General features: G+C 38.1%; 1 protein-coding gene across 1 annotated transcript; it reads left to right on the top strand.

Moving 5' to 3' along the window:
* The first annotated feature begins 2,918 nt into the window (after positions 1-2,918).
* On the top strand, positions 2,919-17,636 carry smo (smoothened, frizzled class receptor). Its single transcript, XM_023274606.3, has 12 exons — positions 2,919-3,780; positions 5,426-5,625; positions 6,844-7,053; positions 7,142-7,314; positions 7,403-7,622; positions 7,710-7,833; positions 7,943-8,035; positions 9,672-9,780; positions 11,495-11,680; positions 12,300-12,448; positions 13,116-13,250; positions 14,616-17,636. Exons 1-12 carry the CDS (start codon positions 3,519-3,521, stop codon positions 15,224-15,226), a joined length of 2,472 nt encoding a protein of 823 aa, XP_023130374.1. The 5' UTR covers positions 2,919-3,518; the 3' UTR covers positions 15,227-17,636.
* Positions 17,637-18,914: the final 1,278 nt, after the last annotated feature.

Genomic DNA, 18,914 nt, shown 5'->3' with positions numbered 1-18,914 from the left:
TGCATTTGTTTGATTATATCTCTGCTGTATAGTGTTTTCAGTATAGAGTAAATATTTTGAATGCCTGGATAATTGGTACATTCTGCTCTAGAAGAGGGTGAGGTAAATGTACTCTTCTTTATGTACCTACATACAGTGACCGTCTCCAGAAATAAAAAGGTAAAGTATCCGTATGTGGTCTGGCAGCCTCAAGGTCTTCTTTCAGAAAACTTCTTATTAAAAACATTTACTGTTCTGACACATTTTCAAGCATATTGTGCATTATTTAGTAAGAAGAAGAATAAACTTTGTATCTGTAGAAACCTTTCAAAATTTCCCATGTGCTTTATAAGAAAGAGCAACAATGTAACTGTTAAAAAGACAGTCAGACATGAAAACTTCACAATAGAATGTTGCAAAAGGCATGAGAAAATTGAACAAATGTCAAGTGACATCCAAATTTTCTTTCTAATTTCAAGACTAAAAATGATGTCCTCATGTTTAATGATAAATTAATAAATTACAGCACGCTGCAGAACAAAAAATTTGCTTTTAGTGTTACTCAACTACAAATTAAAGTGAAAACAGACAATGTTTTAACTCCCCTCCTCATGTTTTCAAGTGGTCTTGCTGTTGGAGCTGCTGCTGCAAAAACTGGATCAATTTCCATTTTCCTCAAAGTCTCCCTACAACCAACAACACAGCATGGAGCCTCAGTTTCATCGCTATGATTAAGGAAGAGTAGAACAGACAGTTGTATTAGTAAGTAGTCAGGTTTTATTACTTACTGTTCAGTTGGAATACTGTCAAGTAAATGTTGGTTTTTGAGCCTTCTGGAGTCCCAGAGCTCTGAGGTTCTCTCCTCTTTGACCTCAGTTTTGATCACCATCAGTCATTTCAGATGCCTGGATTAGCTACTGATATTACTACGGTGAAAAAAGTGACGTCCTGGTTCTGCTTCACTCCAGACCTGACGGCAGACAGAATTTTATAGCGAAAGCAAGGGCTATAGGAAGGAATCTTAAAGTGGATGGCGCCATTATTCTACTGCCATTATGTTGCGCAATCAACTTTCACTTCATATTGATAATTTTAAATTAAAAAAAACTTGTCTTTTACCACTTTGTCAGTTAACTAAGACCGGATTTTCTAACTCAGTACGCACAGACAAATGCATAATACACAAAATGTATAGACAGAAATATAAAAAACAGAGCAGATGATACAATAAAAAGACTGTAAATGTAGGAAATTACTGTCTACAATAATATTTTTATCCTCATGTCTTCTTGCCCATTCCCAAAGTCTCTCAGGTTACTCAAGGAAAAACACCTCATTTCTCTCCATGAATCACCATAGAATACCTGAGTCAGACTGGATGCAGCTGTGGGAGAAACAGAGATAAACTAAAACAAGACAAGCTAACAAATGTCACAGTGAAGTCGTTAGCTATAGACTGCATTCAGATTAGTATTGTGGAAGACGTTGGTTTGAGGAACGTTCTTAGGATTACAACAAATGACGGCACTTATGAGCCTCAAACCAGCATCACTGGAAAACATGGACTTCACAGACTAAAAAGTCTTCTGCACAGTCAGTCCCAGCTGTGTACTTTTTAGTGTTGGACCACTTCACCTCACTAACATGGACAGCTGCTACTGTTTCTGCTGCTCCCTGATAAAAGAAAAATGTTTCTGCTGTTCAGAAAAAATAGGAAACTTGCTGTTGCTGGGAATGTTCCTGTTATAATGTTATGATCGTGGCTCTAGACTCTGAGGATAACTTGCTTTTCTATAACACACCAGGGGTCCGTTTCACGAAGCAGGTTCAACAAACTCTGAGTTTAACCCTGAACTCTGAGTTGATCTACTCTGAGATAGAAAACTCAGAGTTTTCACTAAACCTGCTTCGTGAAACGGACCCCAGATAAAGCGTTAATGCCCTTGCTGTGGCAAGTAGCTTTGGGTTGATTTGATCACATTAATGTTTAGGTTGAGATTCACAAGAAATATTTTAACTGTTGCTGTGTAAAGGGAATACTGCTGTTAAAAAGCACTTTATTTGTTTAAAGTGTTTGCAAATCAAATGTGATTGCATTTTTGTTTCTATAGCAGTGCTTTTAAAAGAAAAGTGCAGAATACACTACCTTAAAATTCATTGTTTAAATTTCTGCATAATAATGCCATTAGTTGCGATTAAAACTTTTAATCATTGCCCAGCACTAATATATATATTTAATATTTTAGATATTATACTACATATCATATACCTATTCATATAATTATATGTAAAGACTACAGCAATGGTATTTTTTTTTTTTTCAAAATCCATGTTACAAAGTGCTTCACTGGTCAGCAGATGCATTATAAAATCTTCAGAATTTAGAAGACGGATAAAAACACAACATTAAAAAAGGTACAAACATTACTGACAGAATTAAGAGCAATCCATATACATACTGTATATGTATTATTTGTTTATTTTGATCTTTTCCCCACACATCCTTATCTTATTTAATAGCGGTGAACAATAATCATTCTTAATTAAAACTACATCAGCAACTAAAGTGAGTTCTGAGAAACATGTTTGCGCGCAAATATAGTTTAAATCTATTTTATGGGAGAAGGTCTGTCAGAAGGTTTGAGGAGCAGCTGAGGATCCTTGAGGTTCATAAAAACACTACCTGCTCAGTGAGAACATGCAGCATCAGCCCACACTGTGTGAAGATTCAGCACAAAGCACAGAAAAAGCTCCTCACATGAGAGCAAACCTGTCAGATGGGGGTCTGAGATGCTTTGAGGTGGGGGTCCTGGAGGATGAGGATCCTGGAGAAGGCCCTGCCATAAGGCACATTCTTCCATTTGCAGAGGGGGGATGGGAAGGGAGGTTTTGTTGCCCTGGCTCTCCCCCACCATGTGCATAGCAGAGACAAAAAACATGCGCTGAGGAGCAACACAACAGCTAAACTCTCCTCACACACTCCTGCAGGAGGAGAATCACCTCCTGGGACTGAGATATCGGTTCATTTGCCATCTTATTTTTCTGCCTGTATGAGAAAAGGGGGCTTTGGAGAAGGGGTGGTGCATGTGAGCTAGAGCTCCTATTACAGAGATCCAGACTTTTTCATGGCAAGTTTTTTTTGGAAGGTGGGGGGAGGGCGAAATCTGCAACTTTCTCGCTTGTTCCCTTTACTTTACGCGCAGCCAAATGAACACTTTGTTTGAGTTTTTACGTTGATCTTCCGCTTTTTCTCGCCAGGAGGAAAGTTTTTGCTTCTGTTGGGAGAGGTTTCTTTTTCTGGATAATGAAGGAATTCATTTGGATCCAGCAGGGATCGGACGAGGAGTGCAGACTGAAAAAAGTTTGGGAGGAAACTTTGGAGCAGCTTTTCTTCGCCATGGCTCGTTTGGAAACTTCAATCTCATGAAGAAAAAACCTCCTCTGCTGCTTTCTTAGGAAGCTAGATTACTGAAGAAATCAACGTGATCTTTTCTTTTTCTTGTATTTTTACTGTACAGTTGAATCTCTTCCCCCCCAAGATGTCTTCCCAGGCTCGGAGCCCCATTGTTGGCTTTTACGGGATGCTTTGCGTCTTGGCTGCCTGGCTGTCAGGCTCCGGAGCTGCGTTGTCTCCAAACGGGACCATATTTGAGGATAACTGCAAGAAAACTACAACATGTGAGGCTCTGAAGTACAATACATGTCTGGGGTCGCCTTTGCCTTATTCTCATACTTCTCTGATCCTGGCTGAGGACTCCAGCACCCAAGAAGAGGCTTTTGAGAAGTTGACCATGTGGTCTGGTAAGATTTAATGAAATCAGGAAAAGACTTAAAGATGCTGGATCTCATTTTCTAACCCATAATTGATCATTCTGCTGTTTGATTATGTGATAAAACATGAAAATCCTTAAAAAAAGAGGAGGTGAAAAAGCCTCAAAACTGCATCAGGGTCATGCACTGTAGATTTATTGTGAAGATTTACAGGATTTGCATATGCAGGACGTGATACAGGTATAATTAAAATTATTATGGAACAGCATTACCACATCACAAGTAGTATTTCAATCTTGCACTTAAGTCAGTATCAGAAAAAAGTGCATTTTTGCGTTTAATATTAGTAAGAATTTGGCTTCCATGCTTTCATTTTGTAGTAGGAATTTTAAAAATCGATACATATCTGAATAAATGGATTAATCTGATAAATTTCAGTGTTGCTATGGCTGCACAGAACTACTGAGTGTTAATTGTGAGTTGTTTTAATGTGATAATGGCCTGTGATGAGAAGTCTCAAGTACTCGGAGCAGCAGAGATTGGAGGAGAAATGAAGTGTTAAAACCCATTAAAAGGCCACAAAAGGGATCATTCAAAGGTGCTACAGAGGAAACAACTGATGATAAAAGGGGTTTAGATATTCTGTAAGAAGACCCTCACATTTATAAAGGGCTCTCTAATGATGCGTCAGACCCTGATCTGACTCACAGGTCTCCAAGATTTGTCCTTTAAGATGGAAAAATGTCCATTCTGGAGGTTTGTGCTTTTTGGATTTTATCAGATTGCTGCCAGGAAAACATAGTTACGCCCACATGAAATGTTCTGGAATCCTCAGGAATGCTTTAACATTTATCACATTTCATATCCAAACATTTCACCAGGCCTAATCGGGACTATTCTCAGATTTTTCTTCATTTTTGCTGTCTGTCTTTTAATTACAGTAAATAGATAGACTATAGATAGACTATAAATAGATAGATGGATATATAGATAGATACTTTATTGAGCTCACACATGTTACATTCAAGAAAGATTAAAAAACAAACAGTGTACAAAGAATGTGCAATTAATGTGCAAATTGTGCTTATTGAAGAAATAAGATGCCAAAATTGCTGATGTTTACCGTAAATGTGCAAATTGTTGATATTAAGAAAACAAAAAATGCAAAATTGTTGGTATTTACAGTTTTAAAAAAAGCATTAAAAAATTTAAGTACAGTGTAAAAACAGAACTAATAAGAAGCATAAAAGGTGTTAGTTGGGTCCTCATGGATGAGAATTATTGCTTTTACAAGCAATTACTGTCAATGAATCTGCTGATTATTTCCTTAATTATTGAGTTGGTGGATGAATTGTCAGAAAACGCTGATCGCTATTTATGTGATGTCCTCACGTTGCTTGTTCTGTCTGAAATGTTAGTAGGTAGTTGCCTGATAAGTTTCTATTGGTTGACTAATTGATTGCAAACACACAAGTACATGTGTGAATGAGAATAGCCACAGTTTATTCAGCTGACTGATGTGTTTTCATGTGTAAATCTCCACCTTCCAGTAATTATAATGAAGATCAGCTGATCAGTCCAGCTCTTGATGCTATCACATTCACCCCTGCTGGACATCTCCAGTGTCAAATTTTAAGAGTTTTTTTTTTTTTTAAATGCTGTTTCTGTGTCGCAGGTTTGCGGAACGCTCCTCGCTGTTGGTCCGTCATCCAGCCGTTGCTCTGCGCCGTCTACATGCCCAAATGCGAGAACGGCCGGGTGGAGCTGCCCAGTCAGAGCTTGTGTCTGGCTACACGTCGGCCGTGCAGCATCGTGGATCAGGAGCGAGGATGGCCCAGCTTCCTCAAATGTGACAAATTCCCTGTGGGCTGCTCGGTATGTTCCTCTGTCATGTAATGATGCTTTACTCATTCCCGAAGAGGAAAGTCTCTTCTAGCAAGGTCAGAGGTCAGGGTCAACTAGAGAGCAACAACCTTTGACTTTTACCTGAACTGTCCATTTAACTTTTTAGTCCATTAACAGAATAGTAAAAGTGCCAAAGGTTTGCTAGTTGAGTCGTTCCAGAATTGGAGGACATTTGGGCTTCAAAATTTTTGAAAAACTAACCTTCTCTTTTACAATTTTCTGCTCCATATTCATCAGTAATAGGTAATAAACTATCAAAAGCTTGATTGGCTCAGTTTACACATCAGTGGTACCATTTTTATTCCATGTTTTATTTGTTGTTTGCTAACCCTACTCTAATCACAGTGACAGGGTTGCTAATCCATGCTAATGTTAGCTTTTTCTCAGCAGTAGAAGCTGGATATTTAGCTAGCTGTTACTGCTGACCAAGAGGACAAACTGACTGATGGAAAAAAAGTAAAAAGAATTAGTCTTATCCTGATAATATGAGGTAGAGTGAGACATTTAATCAAGGCCGACAATGTTATGAAAATATGAAAACTCGAAGAGAGGACATAGCTTTGCTCTACACATTCTTTTGGAAAACTGTTTGATGATGTTAATTCCAGCGTTTCAGGTGATTTACTGTTTTCTTCTTCTTCTACCAGCTAAAAAAGGTTATGCTAACAGGGTTGTTGTGGGACACATGTTCCATGCATAATAATTATTATTTCAAATATTATTTGAAATATTATGTTGATTAAAAAAATGTCACAAAATGTTACAAGAGACATCAATGAAAAAAACAATACCATAAAAAGGAGATTTAAATTTCATTTTAACTGTTTCATTTGAGATTTAATTAGGTCATCAAGGTTATGGGACAAGAGGAAAATGGTATTTTAGGGGAAACTCCAGACTTATTTGGTATTTTTAAAACATTTTCAAACATTCTATTCCTGTAGTTTTTTTTTTTTTTTTTTTTTTTTTTTTTTAGATTTGGTCTCAGGACAAGTAAATATACATAACAACTGCATGTTTTATTATTTTGTGCATGGATTATTTGAAATTTGATGGGTGGGACATAAAATGTCCTCCAAATCCCAGTTGTAGCTTTAAATCAGTGTTGTGTTGTGTGTAAAATTCTGCAATATTTGTAGGAAATGCTAGTGAAAGATATAACTCATTAAAAGCTCCCTTCTTGTGCAGAATGAGGTGCAGAAGCTGAAGTTCAACACATCAGGTCAGTGTGAGGCTCCTCTGGTGAAGACGGACATTCAGTCCAGCTGGTACAAAGACGTTGAAGGCTGCGGCATCCAGTGTGACAACCCTCTGTTCACCGAGGAGGAGCACAACGACATGCACGCCTACATCGCTTACTTTGGCACCATCACCCTCCTCTGCACCTTCTTCACACTGGTGAGACGTAAAAGCAGCACCCAGAGTTCTTCTTGTTAGGTTTAACTTCCTCTATTCCGTATTGTTAACTCTATTTCCTATTTTTTAGGCCACGTTTCTCGCCGACTGGAAAAACTCCAACCGCTACCCGGCCGTCATCCTCTTCTACATCAACGCCTGCTTCTTTGTGGGAAGTATCGGCTGGCTGGCTCAGTTCCTGGATGGAGCGCGCAAAGAGATCGTATGCAAGAGCGACAACACGATGCGACTCGGGGAGCCGTCGTAAGTGTTAGATTGGTTTTTCAAATTAAAAGCATAACAAAAAATTATGCGTGGTCGAACAAATCTCTAAAAAAAAACTCCCTCCCAGGTCTTCAGAAACGCTCTCATGCGTCACCATCTTCATCATCGTCTACTACTCCCTGATGTCGGGTGTGATTTGGTTCGTCATGCTCACGTATGCCTGGCACACGTCCTTTAAAGCTCTGGGCACGACTCACCAGCCGCTGTCCGGTCGAACCTCCTACTTCCACATGGTCACCTGGTCCATCCCCTTCGTCCTCACTGTGGCCATCCTGGCTATCGCTGAGGTGTGTATGAGGACGTTTGCTTTAAGACTTCTAATGAAGGTTGTGTCACTTTTCTCATATTTTGCTTCCATGTCTGGTTGTCCAAAGGTGGATGGAGACTCTGTGAGCGGGATCTGTTTTGTCGGCTACAAGAACTATAGATATCGCGCCGGCTTTGTGTTGGCACCCATCGGAGTAGTGCTGGTTGTCGGTGGCTACTTCCTCATTCGGGGTGAGTTTACGCATTAATATAGACGGCAGGGTTTGGTCTTGTTTTGTCTTTAGGCTCAAATCTCAACTTTTATATCATATATTTGCTAATTTACTGTCTTTTTTCTTAGGTGTCATGACGTTATTTTCCATCAAGAGTAACCACCCAGGACTGTTGAGTGAGAAAGCAGCCAGCAAAATCAATGAGACAATGCTGAGACTTGGTAAGTTCTGCTGTTTATTGTCTTTTTTTTTTTTTTTTTTTTTTTTACTAGTCCAAATCATTCTCATTAGAGTTGATACCAGCACCCCTAAAAACTCATTGGTGTGTATCTGGGCAGACAGCACCCACCCTGGCCAGCAGCTGTTCAGCCTGCTGCCATCAGGGAAGACACTCAGATCCTTAAAATGCAGGACGAACAGGCTGAGAAACAGCTTTTTCTCATGCTCCATCAGACTTCTGAACTCAAAACAATAATGCACAGTGTCACTTTCGATGGCTCAAATACTGTCTCCTTTGAATTTTTCCATGAAAATAATCCATCCCTCTCTTAAAATGGCTCAGCTGTACACCCACACAGTTGCTTTTTTCTGGCTTCTGCTCAAAGACTAGAATCTGTGCAACACAATGGCAGTTTAGATTATTGTATTAATTCAACCATTCAAGTTAGAAACTTGATTCTGACAAAGAGTAATAATACAGAAAGCATCACCTTGCAAGTTGATAGGATTAGTTCCTTTGATTTGCTCCATATGAAACCCCAGAAGTCTGAATCTTTGTTTTGTTAGGATTTCATCAGTACGCATGTTGTTCAATATATAAAAACACCATATGGACACGTAACGAGGTAAAAATTGGGCACACTGAATAAAGACTGTATATGCTTTTGATGGCACTATGTAATAGGCCTACTCATGTCCACTGTAGAGGATGATATGATTTAATATACCACAAACTTAAAAAGAGGAAAATAAGTAAGAATCTGGTATGTTACAATCATTTTACTCACTATTCCTCTTACATTTGCACTTCTTTTCCCATTCTGTGTGAATCATTTTTGGAACAAGAAAAGGACTCAGAGAGTGCAGTACTCCAAGGCTGCTCAGTCGTATCATTTCTGATGGCTGAAATCTTGAAAAAATTAGTGGCAGAAATCTCAGTAAAATAGAATATGGCCATTTAATATAGATGTACCCACAAACAAAATGACCTTGTGCTGAGCACAGGCGTGTGTTATGCATGTGTTCATTATGTGCGATACCGAGTCACGTGACCTAAATATGTAGCAGGTGGCTGGAATTGATGGGACTCAGAAACACCCCCACAATTTAATCAATTGTTTCATCCAAATCCATTAGTCCATTTTTGAGTAATGTTGCTAACAGACAGACAGACAAACCAACGCTGATCGTCATGTACCTTTGCCGAGGCCCAGCCTCCTTGGGGTAGTAACAAAGCGTCTGACATAAACTCAGAATATACTGACGAAGAGGCTTCATTTACGGTTTAGTAGAGCAACATAAAATGAGTAAAGATGTAAGATGACGGATTAAAAATGGCTATGAAAGTCCTAATGTTAGTAAAATAATAAAGCCATTAAGAAAAAATGGAGCAGTTAAGATTGAGACAAGTAAAACAAAAACATCTGAAAGCAGCATGGGATGAAACTGAAAACCTGAGTTGCCCGAAGGATAAATATGAGCTTTGGTTTGCTGTACATGCTGTTCCAGGTGAACAGTGAGTGAAGCAGTTTTTTTTTACAAGTCAATAAAAACAGCAAGAACCTGAAATGTGATCCGATCACTTGTACACTTGAAGGTCAGCAGCACATGTAACTTATTTCTGTTTCTTCACATCAGGAATATTTGGATTCCTCGCTTTTGGCTTTGTGTTCATCACCTTCGGCTGCCACTTTTATGACTTCTTCAACCAGGCTGAGTGGGAGAGGAGCTTCAGAGAATATGTGCTGTAAGTTCTTCAGGCTGATTTCTAACGTTTAGTGTCTCTCGATGGTCATTTTGTTCTTCATTTTGCCAGTGTTTTGTCTTTTCATGTCTTTTTCGTTTAATTCTAGTTAGTTTGTGTCTCGTTGTGGCTGTCATGTGTTGAATTTTGATAGTTTTTTGTCTTTTCAGGTCATTCATCTTTAACGTCAATCATATTTAGCATCTTATTTTGGTCAGTTTCAGTCCTTTGTGGTAACTTTCAGTTTCTTTTTGGTAGTTTTTTGGGTCTTTGTATTTACCTTTAGTCATTCTGCATCTTATTTTGGTCAGTTTGGTCATTTAATGTCTCGTTGTGCCTCATTTTGCCAGGTTTTTTTTTTATCTTTTCATGTCTTTTTCATTTGATTCTAGTTAGTTTGTGGCTCTTTGTGGTTGTTTTGTGTTGAATTTTGACAGTTTTTTGTCTTTTCTGGTCATCAGTCTTTGATTTAAATTAGCATCTAATTTCAGTCAGTTTTAGTGTTTTGTGGCAACTCTGTTTATTTTGATAGTTTTTTAGGTCTTTTCAGGTTATTTGTATTTAACTTTAGTCATTCCGCATCTTATTGTGGTCATTTAGTGTGTCTTGGTTGTCATGTTGTTCCTCATTTTGTCAATTTTTTTGTCTTTTCGTGTCTTTTTCGTTCAGTTCTAGTTAGTTTATGTCTCTTTGTGGTTGTTTTGTGTTGAATTTTGATAGTTTTTTGTCTTTTCAAGTCATTTGTCTTCAACTTCAATCATGTTTAATGTCTTGTTTTGGTCAATTTCAGCCTTTTATGGTAACTTTCAGTATCTTTTTGATAGATTTTTGGGTATTTGTATTTAACTTTAGTCATTCTGCATCTTATTTTGGTCAGTTTTAGTGTTTTGTGGCAACTCTGTTTATTTTTGATAGGTTTTTGATAGTTTTGTAGTTTTTTTTTTCAGGTCATTCGTATGTAACTTTAATCATTTTGCATCTTATTTTGGACATTTAGTGTCGTTTGGTGGTAATTTGGTTCCTTATTTTTTCAGCTTTTTGTCTTTTCATGTCTTTTTCATTTATTTCTAGTTAGTTTATGTCTCTTTGTGGTTGTTTTTTGTTGAATTTTGATAGGTTTTTTTTGTCCTTTCAGGTCATTCATCTTTAACTTCAATCATATTTAGCATCTTATTTTGGTCAGTTTCAGTCTTTTGTGATAACTTTCAGTTTCTTTTTGGATAGTTTTTTGCATCTTTGTATTTAACTTTAGTCATTCTGCATCTTATTTTGGTCAGTTTGGTCCTTTAGTGTCTCGTTTTGTGCGTCATCTTGCCAGTTTTTTATCTTTTCAGGTCTTTTTCATTTTATTCTAGTTCCTGCATTGCACAGTAAGGTTTAAGGTTTTACACCTGCCTTCTTGCTTCAGAGCTGCTTCATAAATCAGCACTCATATTCCAGCCACCTCTTTAGGTTCATCCAATCACACACAGAAATCCACAAACTGATGCTGTTGAGACACCAAACCGCCGTTTAGCCTCTCAGCGTGCAGCAGTGAATGTGGCCCTATTTCCCCACAGTGTTGACACTGGCTGGACTGGAATTAATTTAGCCTCAAAAATGTAAACTGCTCTCTCCCTCCCTGACACGTAAAAGAGCTTCTTATTCACTAGACTGAGCGTTTGAATGAATTTCAGTGGCTATAAGGTGCTGTGGCCTGATCATGTGTTTCCAACAGGTGTGAAGCCAATGTGACAATCGCCTCTCAGACCAACAAGCCGATCCCAGAATGCACCATTAAGAACCGTCCCAGCCTGATGGTGGAGAAGATCAACTTGTTCTCCATGTTCGGGACTGGAATCGCCATGAGCACCTGGGTCTGGACCAAAGCCACCATCCTGATCTGGAAACGCACCTGGTGCAAGTAAGTAAACATCAAGGGAAATGTAGCGTTAATAACAAAATGGACAGTTTTCTGAAGATTGTAATGGTAAAAACTGTGCTTGATGCTATTGTTTCTGCCTTTTAAATATTCTTTTTCAAACTCTAACAGTCTTTACTCGTTTTCTGTGTAAGTTTCTTGACCAACTTTCTTTAAAATTGTGAATTTTACTCTATTAATTTCAAAGTACATACATCTAGTCTTGCTTTGTGTCCCCTGTGTGTGAATTTGTTCCTTGTTTTGTGCACAAGGGATCACTGTGACTTCAGTGGAATTTGCTTTGGGGAAAAAAACAGTGATTCGTCTTCTGGGAATTATTGCTTTCAGTTTTAGCTTCGGATTTTCTCACCAGTGTTGTAGGATTTCAGCATCTTGTCCAAAGTCACATAGCAGTAGCAGTGCGATCCATCACATACCTATTAAACCATTAAGTCCCAGTGTGTTATTTTTCGTGGATCAGGGCTGAATATGCTAACAAAAATCATAGCTTTTGTTCTAAAAAAAAAAAAATCACTCTGCCTCGATTGTTCCGTGAAGCACATCTCATCTGCAGCGGCTCCTCGTTCTGTGCCTTTTAACATAAATTTTGCTGTTTTGTCAGGATCATCGGCCGCAGTGACAATGAACCGAAGAGGATAAAGAAGAGCAAGATGATCGCTAAGGCGTTTGCGATGAGGAAGGAGCTCCACAAGGACCCGGAGAAGGAGCTGTCGTTCAGCATGCACACTGTATCCCATGATGGACCAGTGGGTGAGTATTGCAGCGAAAGAATTAGGAGTAAACTGATCATTCGTGATAAATTATGGAGCATTTCACACAGTGAATACTTCCATCTTGTGGTAAATAACTGAAACTACAAATTTTAGCAAGGAGTCTTATTTAGCTTGTTTGTGGCAGCTTATTAAACTAGTTATTGGATGTTTATCATTCATAAATTGCTTCTTTTTTCACCCAATAGCAAAGGGCTGCTTCACTCAAAATCCAAAAACACAACATGTTCTCCATTTGGTAGAAGAGGCTCTTTCTCTGATTCTGTTTTTGGAAATTGTACAATTTCTTTAATGCGGCATTAATGTATAATAATAGTTTTTTTTTTTGTCATGTAAATATTGCAACTCTTTAAGTTTTATTGTCTTCAGTCGCAAAATGTAAAAAACATGTGCTGCAGATGTCATTCTTTACCCTTTTTGTGAACCACTGTGTGTTATTTTTCATTAGATGTACTTTCTACATCCCAGTGTCTTTCTGTCTGTAGTTAAGCAGTGAACGACTTGTGTAAACTGTGAGCTGCTGAGGCTGCCATGCTTATTTACTGTGCCATAATTCAGGGCAGTTGAGGTGCTGTGGAGGTACATTTAACGCTGTCCTTAGCTGAGTCTAAATGAAGGGTTTGTGGTTTGTCTTTTCTCTCTCATAGCTGGAATCAATTTTGACCTAAATGAGCCGTCCAATGACATGTCGTCAGCCTGGGCACAGCATGTGACCAAGATGGTGGCCAGAAGAGGAGCCATCCTGCCTCAGGACATTTCTGTTACTCCCACTGGTACACCAGGTGAGATCCGGAGGCTGTGACTCTGACATAATACTAATATGCAATAAATGTGTCACATGTTCTCCATCTACCCAACCAGACACAGTTTCTTCCTCCTGCCCATCACTCTGCTAAACAATTCAGGAGCAGCTCAATTTGAATCCCAATCACAAATTACTGAACATACTGTATAAAATGTATATCCCAGACCTGTTTATATGCTGCTCGCTGTTCTATTATATTATCATCCACCTTTCTCATGTGTATATATGGTGTCTCAAATTCTGTTTGCATTTTTTTATCACTAAACGTTAGTTAAATTTAATTTTGCTCTAAAACTCTGACTTAAACATGCTCTTTTTCACATATTTACAGCTGTACATAGTAGTTAAAGACTGATTTTCCCTCTATGCTGTTGCCCATGTTTAAATACACATGTATTTTATTATTCTGTCAAGGAGGCAGAGCTTCTGCAGAGTTGTGTGACGACTGCCATTTGTCTGTCTGTTAGCAACATTACTTGAAAATGGATTAACAGATTTGGAGGAAATTTTTAGGTCAGAAATGACACAAGGACCAATTGAATAGATTTTGGCCGCGATGTGGCTTATAGTCTGGATCCACAGATTGTTTTCAGATTTCTGTATCCTTGCGAAATAGCGTCATGATGTCACTGTAACTATGACAACAAGTAAACACTGTCATCTGCCTGGTGATGATCATATGATTGCAATCCTACTACAAATTGATCGTTGCGAACTTATTGAGACTTATCTGTCAGAAATGATACGAGGAACAATTGATTAAATTGTGGGGATGTTTCCTAGTCCCATCAATTCCAGCCACCTGCTACATATTTAGGTCATGTGATTCGTATCCGTACATAACGTACACATGCATGACACACGCCTGTGCTCAGCGCAAGGTAATTTTGTTTGTAGGTACATCTATATTAAATGGACACATTCTATGTTGCTGTGATTTCTGCCACAAATTTTTTCAAGATTTCATCTGTCGAAACTGATGCAATGACTGAGCAGCCTTGGCGGAGTGCTGCGCTCTCTCTGCAAAGAAAACCCCAGAGTCCAATTCCGTGAAAGTGTTCATGGAATAGACCAATAAATCTGATGCTGATTCTGATGGTGTCACTTACTTCCATAAAGAGGTTTATTTATTTTCCTAGAAGCTTCAGTAGAAATCAACTGGACTTCTCTTTTATGTTCTTGAAGGCGGTTCATCTCTGAACTCTTCTTGAATGAGAGGTGAAACATCTTGAAGAACCTACAAGAGAAATCCACTTGATTTCTACTGAAGCTCCTAGGATGACCAGGACCTGTATGACTGAGAGTCTAAACAGTCATATAAATTTTCTGTTTTTATCTACAGTGCCACCTCCAGAAGAGAGGAACAGGCTGTGGATGGTGGAGGCCGAGATCTCACCAGAGATGATCAAGAGGAAAAAGAAGAAGAAGAAGAGGAAGAAGGAGGTGCGTCCGGTGGAGGAGGTGGCCGACCACCAGGCGTATCGCCAGCGGGAGTTTGGCCGCAGCTCTGTGCCCCGTCTACCTAAACTGCCCTGTCACCCGAGCCTGGTGGCAAATCTGAGGGAACAGCAGAGGCAGCAGCAGAAGATGGAGGAGGAAGTCCTGCCGGGATCATACCCCGACTTCCAGCCGTCACACCGTCTGTCCTGTGAGGACAGGTGTTCATACCTGCAGTATCAGAGCAGCCGGAGCGGCTACAGTCGCAGCCTACTGTCCAACCCGCTGAACCTCAACGACTGTCCAGAGGATCTGGGCCTCGGCCCTCGTTGTCATCCATCAACCTCCAACTGGCAGCCCAGCTACCCCGCAGAGATGGACCAGCCTGATGGGATATCAGAGAGAATGGCCCATGTAGCTCGAGTACCGGCAGGCAGGAGGGTTGGATACGGACCCATTCACTCCAGGACCAATTTAATGGAGGCGGAGCTCATGGACGCCGACTCTGACTTCTGAAATCAAAGCTCCGATGTTCTGCACAGACAGTAAGCTAGAAAAAAGTGCTGGATACTTTCACAGATTCTTACTAAGGTGCACTGAATTCCCAACAATCAGCAGCAAGATGGAACAAAGCTAGTTTGTCTTTAATTTCTTTTTATTTTTATCTTTTTTTTTAAGTGAAAGGGATAAAATGAAAAAAATATGTTGTGAATAAGTTAATGAAAAAATATTTTTTTATACTTTTATTTGTGTCCAATACATTTTCAAAGGCAACTCCACGATGACAAGACAATTAAGGCAGCTATACTGTGCATGGCTTGAAACAACACAGATCTCTTTATCCTAATCAATTAGTATCAGTTTTAACCTGCTGGTTACAACATTGAACTCTGTGACACAGTAGGATTCAGTTTTATTGGTGCCAGTCAAGGATGAGTTGCTAATCGATCCTGTCAACTTGTTCCTAGAATGATGAAAGAATTTTGAAGATTGGAATTTGGGTGACTTTAGAAAACTGTTTTAAAGTCAGTTGTATTCTTAATATTTGATTGATTCTTAATCCAAAAGACAAAAAGCTACACTACCATCCAAAAGTTTGGAGTCACTTAGAAATGTCCTTATTTTTGAATAAAAATGGAAATACAGTCTAGACATTGTTAATGTGGTAAATGACTATTCTAGCTGGAAACAGCTGATTTTTTTTTTTCTTTAGAGAATTTTTTGGGTTTTTTTTTTTTTTTTAGACAGTTGCTAGTAGAGGCAGATAGAAAGTAGGGGTAAGACCTGCAGCAAAGGGCCGTGAGTTGGACTCAAACCCAGGCCGTTGCGTCAGGGACTATAGCCCCTGTTCATGGGTCAGCCACTCAACCAGTTGAGTTATCTGGGTGCCTGAAACAGCTGATTTTTAATGGAATATCTCCATAGGGTTACAGAGGAACATTTCCAGCAACCATCACTGCTGTGTTCTAATGCTACATTGTGTTAGCTAATGGAGTTGAAAGGCTAATTGATGGTTAGAAAACCTTTGTGCAATTATGTTAGCACATGAATAAAAGTGTGAGTTTTCATGGAAAACATGGAATTGTCTGGGTGAGCCCAAACTTTTGAACAGTAGTGAACACGCTACCTGCAAATACTGGTGAGCCCACATCTTCTCTTGTATTATATTTTAATGGTTTAAGACTCCAGTGTTCTCTCTTCCCACTACTATATAGTCACTAAGTACTTGTGTTTATGTACAGTTAACTTGAGGCACTAACTCCCTCATCCTGTTAATACTAAAATCACAAATAATTACAAAGTGTCCAAGCTTCAAACACTTGGAAACTCAAAAGTACTAAAAGCACAATAAACTGGGTTTGTTTATTTTGTCACACAGTTTAAGTCAGAATTAACCAAATTATTGTTGTCCTTGCTTTCTTTAATTTTTTTGACATCCTCAAATAAATAGTACTTGTTAAGTAGTTACTGAGCTAAAATATGTACTAAATATTTTGTGTACATTCTGTTGCCTGGTGCAATAATTCAACACTATTTTTTTGTTTGGAGAAAAACTTACTGCAGTTATACTGCATCGGACTGAATGGAATGGCCATGTTTTCCTTAATGAGCTCTCCTTGTATATTTCAGTTTTCCCCTTTGTACATTTTTAAAAGGTTATTTTTTTACATCTATATTTCTACTTGTGTTAATCTGTTGTTTGTATTCAGTTGAAACTGTTTTTCACTCGTGTGTTCCCTCCTTGTTACAGTTTGGATGTTTTTTTTCTGCACCACAGAGTCCATTTTCTAATCTGAAAATGCTCCTTTTCTTCAGTCTCTCTCTTTTTACATGTGTGTATTGTATATATGCTGTTCATAGATTTCTCAATATTAATTGTACAAAGCTGTAAATCACTTAATTCTTCTGATGAGATGATAAATAAAAAGGGAAGAGTCACCTGTTGTATTAAAAAAAAAAAACTGCCACCGTACTTGTGCTGTAACCAAAATGCCTCCTGGTGTTTTCATGTCAGTTTACACTCACTGCGGATAAATGATGCTGAGGTAAACTGCGTTAAATCACTTCTTAGCCAACAAAAATAGGTTTTGCAGAATTTTATGTTGAGTAATTTGTGTGATGAGTAAAAGAGAGAATTATTTATGTTCTTATTGGTTACCACACTATCAGTTCAACAATGTGAGCAAATACGACCTATCTGGTGTCCACGTAATAAGTTCAAGGATTATTAAATATTAAATGAAGATTACTTTTGGAAATGTTTATGGCTTAAAAAGCAATTTTTTGTGTTTGAACACTGTCAAAAGATTTACTGTGTTGCTTTCTGTGTTTAGTCTCCCAACTGTGTAAAAAAAAAAAGAAAAACATTTACTGTCACTGTGCAGCTGTACTTATGTTTTTATATGTAAATAAAAGTAATCCTACAGCTCCGTGTGATTGTTTTGCTGTAATGTCACGCGGGTGTCTTTGTACTTTCTGTTGTAGTGTCTCCGTGGATCCACTAGGGGTGCTAAAGGTATACATTGTTAAATTTTAGAATAGAACAGAATATTCTTTATTGTCATTATACAATGTATAACGAGATTGCAGAGCTTCTCCTTTACAGTGCAAGGAAATCTTAAAGGTAGTGCAAAAACAGTCTATTTACTTTTAATTTTTTAGAGGTTTTAAGTGATTAGAAAAGCTAATGTTCAAATATGTCCATAGAGTGAAATACAGAAAAAATGACAAAATGACAAAATTAAAATTTGAAGATTATATACATACATACACTACCATTCAGTTTGGGATCACTTAGAAATGTCCTTATTTTTGAAAGAAACCCATTTTTTCAATGAAGATAACATTAAATGAATCAGAAATCCAGTCTAGACATTGTTAATGTGGTAAATGACTATTCTAGCTGGAAACATCTGGTTTTTTAATAGAATATCTCCATAGTGGTACAGAGGAACATTTCCAGCAACCATCACTCCTGTGTTCTAATGCTACATTGTGTTAGCTAATGGTGTTGAAAGGCTAATTGATGATTAGAAAACCCTTGTGCAATTATGTTAGCACATGAATAAAAGTGTGAGTTTTCAGGGAAAACATGAAATTGTCTGGGTGACCCCAAACTTTTGAACAGTAGTGTATGAGGATAAATCAGTAAGATTTAAACCGTTGCCATGGATGTAGGTTTCATGCTGTGACTGGAGCAAACACCTTTACAATTTCATAAAAACACAAGATACTGTATAATGTTTGCAATATTTACCTACTTGTTCCATCCATCCATTATCTCCACACTGCTTAACTGTGCTGCCCTACCTATTTGTCATACAGTAAACCTCAATTTTGCTTTGAAGGGAAAATCATTAGGTGTAGGTTTCATTTGAACATTGAAACAGTAAGTCTTTTGAATCTTTGTGCACAAATCTGTGCCTTTTCTGCATCAATCTAGACCATCTGCATTAATTTTATTGCCACTGTCCCTCACTTTTTTTTTTTTTTTAATAATTAAATTTCTAAATTCGCATACAAAATGGAGAACCTTTCCTGAATTTATGTGATTTCTTTTATTAATTCCTATAGGGTTTTCACCTTCCTAACACCATGTGGTGGTTTCATATGTCTCTTTTTATACCTATCTGTTTTATTTTGCTGTCTTGTGATGGATTTTTGAAAATTATCTCAAAATTAACATTATTTTTACTATTAAAGC

The sequence above is a fragment of the Amphiprion ocellaris genome, chromosome 21 (genome assembly GCF_022539595.1).
Source record: "Amphiprion ocellaris isolate individual 3 ecotype Okinawa chromosome 21, ASM2253959v1, whole genome shotgun sequence".
Lineage (NCBI taxonomy): Eukaryota > Metazoa > Chordata > Actinopteri > Pomacentridae > Amphiprion > Amphiprion ocellaris.
This window is presented reverse-complemented; position numbering and strand designations above follow the sequence as displayed.

What these genes read in the sequence shown, in the direction of transcription:
- smo (XM_023274606.3), top strand. Translation starts at nt 3,519, where the DNA reads ATGTCTTCCCAGGCTCGGAGCCCCATTGTTGGCTTTTACGGGATGCTT. An exon ending in TCTGCACCTTCTTCACACTG is followed by an intron (nt 7,054 to 7,141) that starts GTGAGACGTAAA and finishes CCTATTTTTTAG; the next exon opens with GCCACGTTTCTCGCCGACTG. An exon ending in TGGCTACTTCCTCATTCGGG is followed by an intron (nt 7,834 to 7,942) that starts GTGAGTTTACGC and finishes CTTTTTTCTTAG; the next exon opens with GTGTCATGACGTTATTTTCC.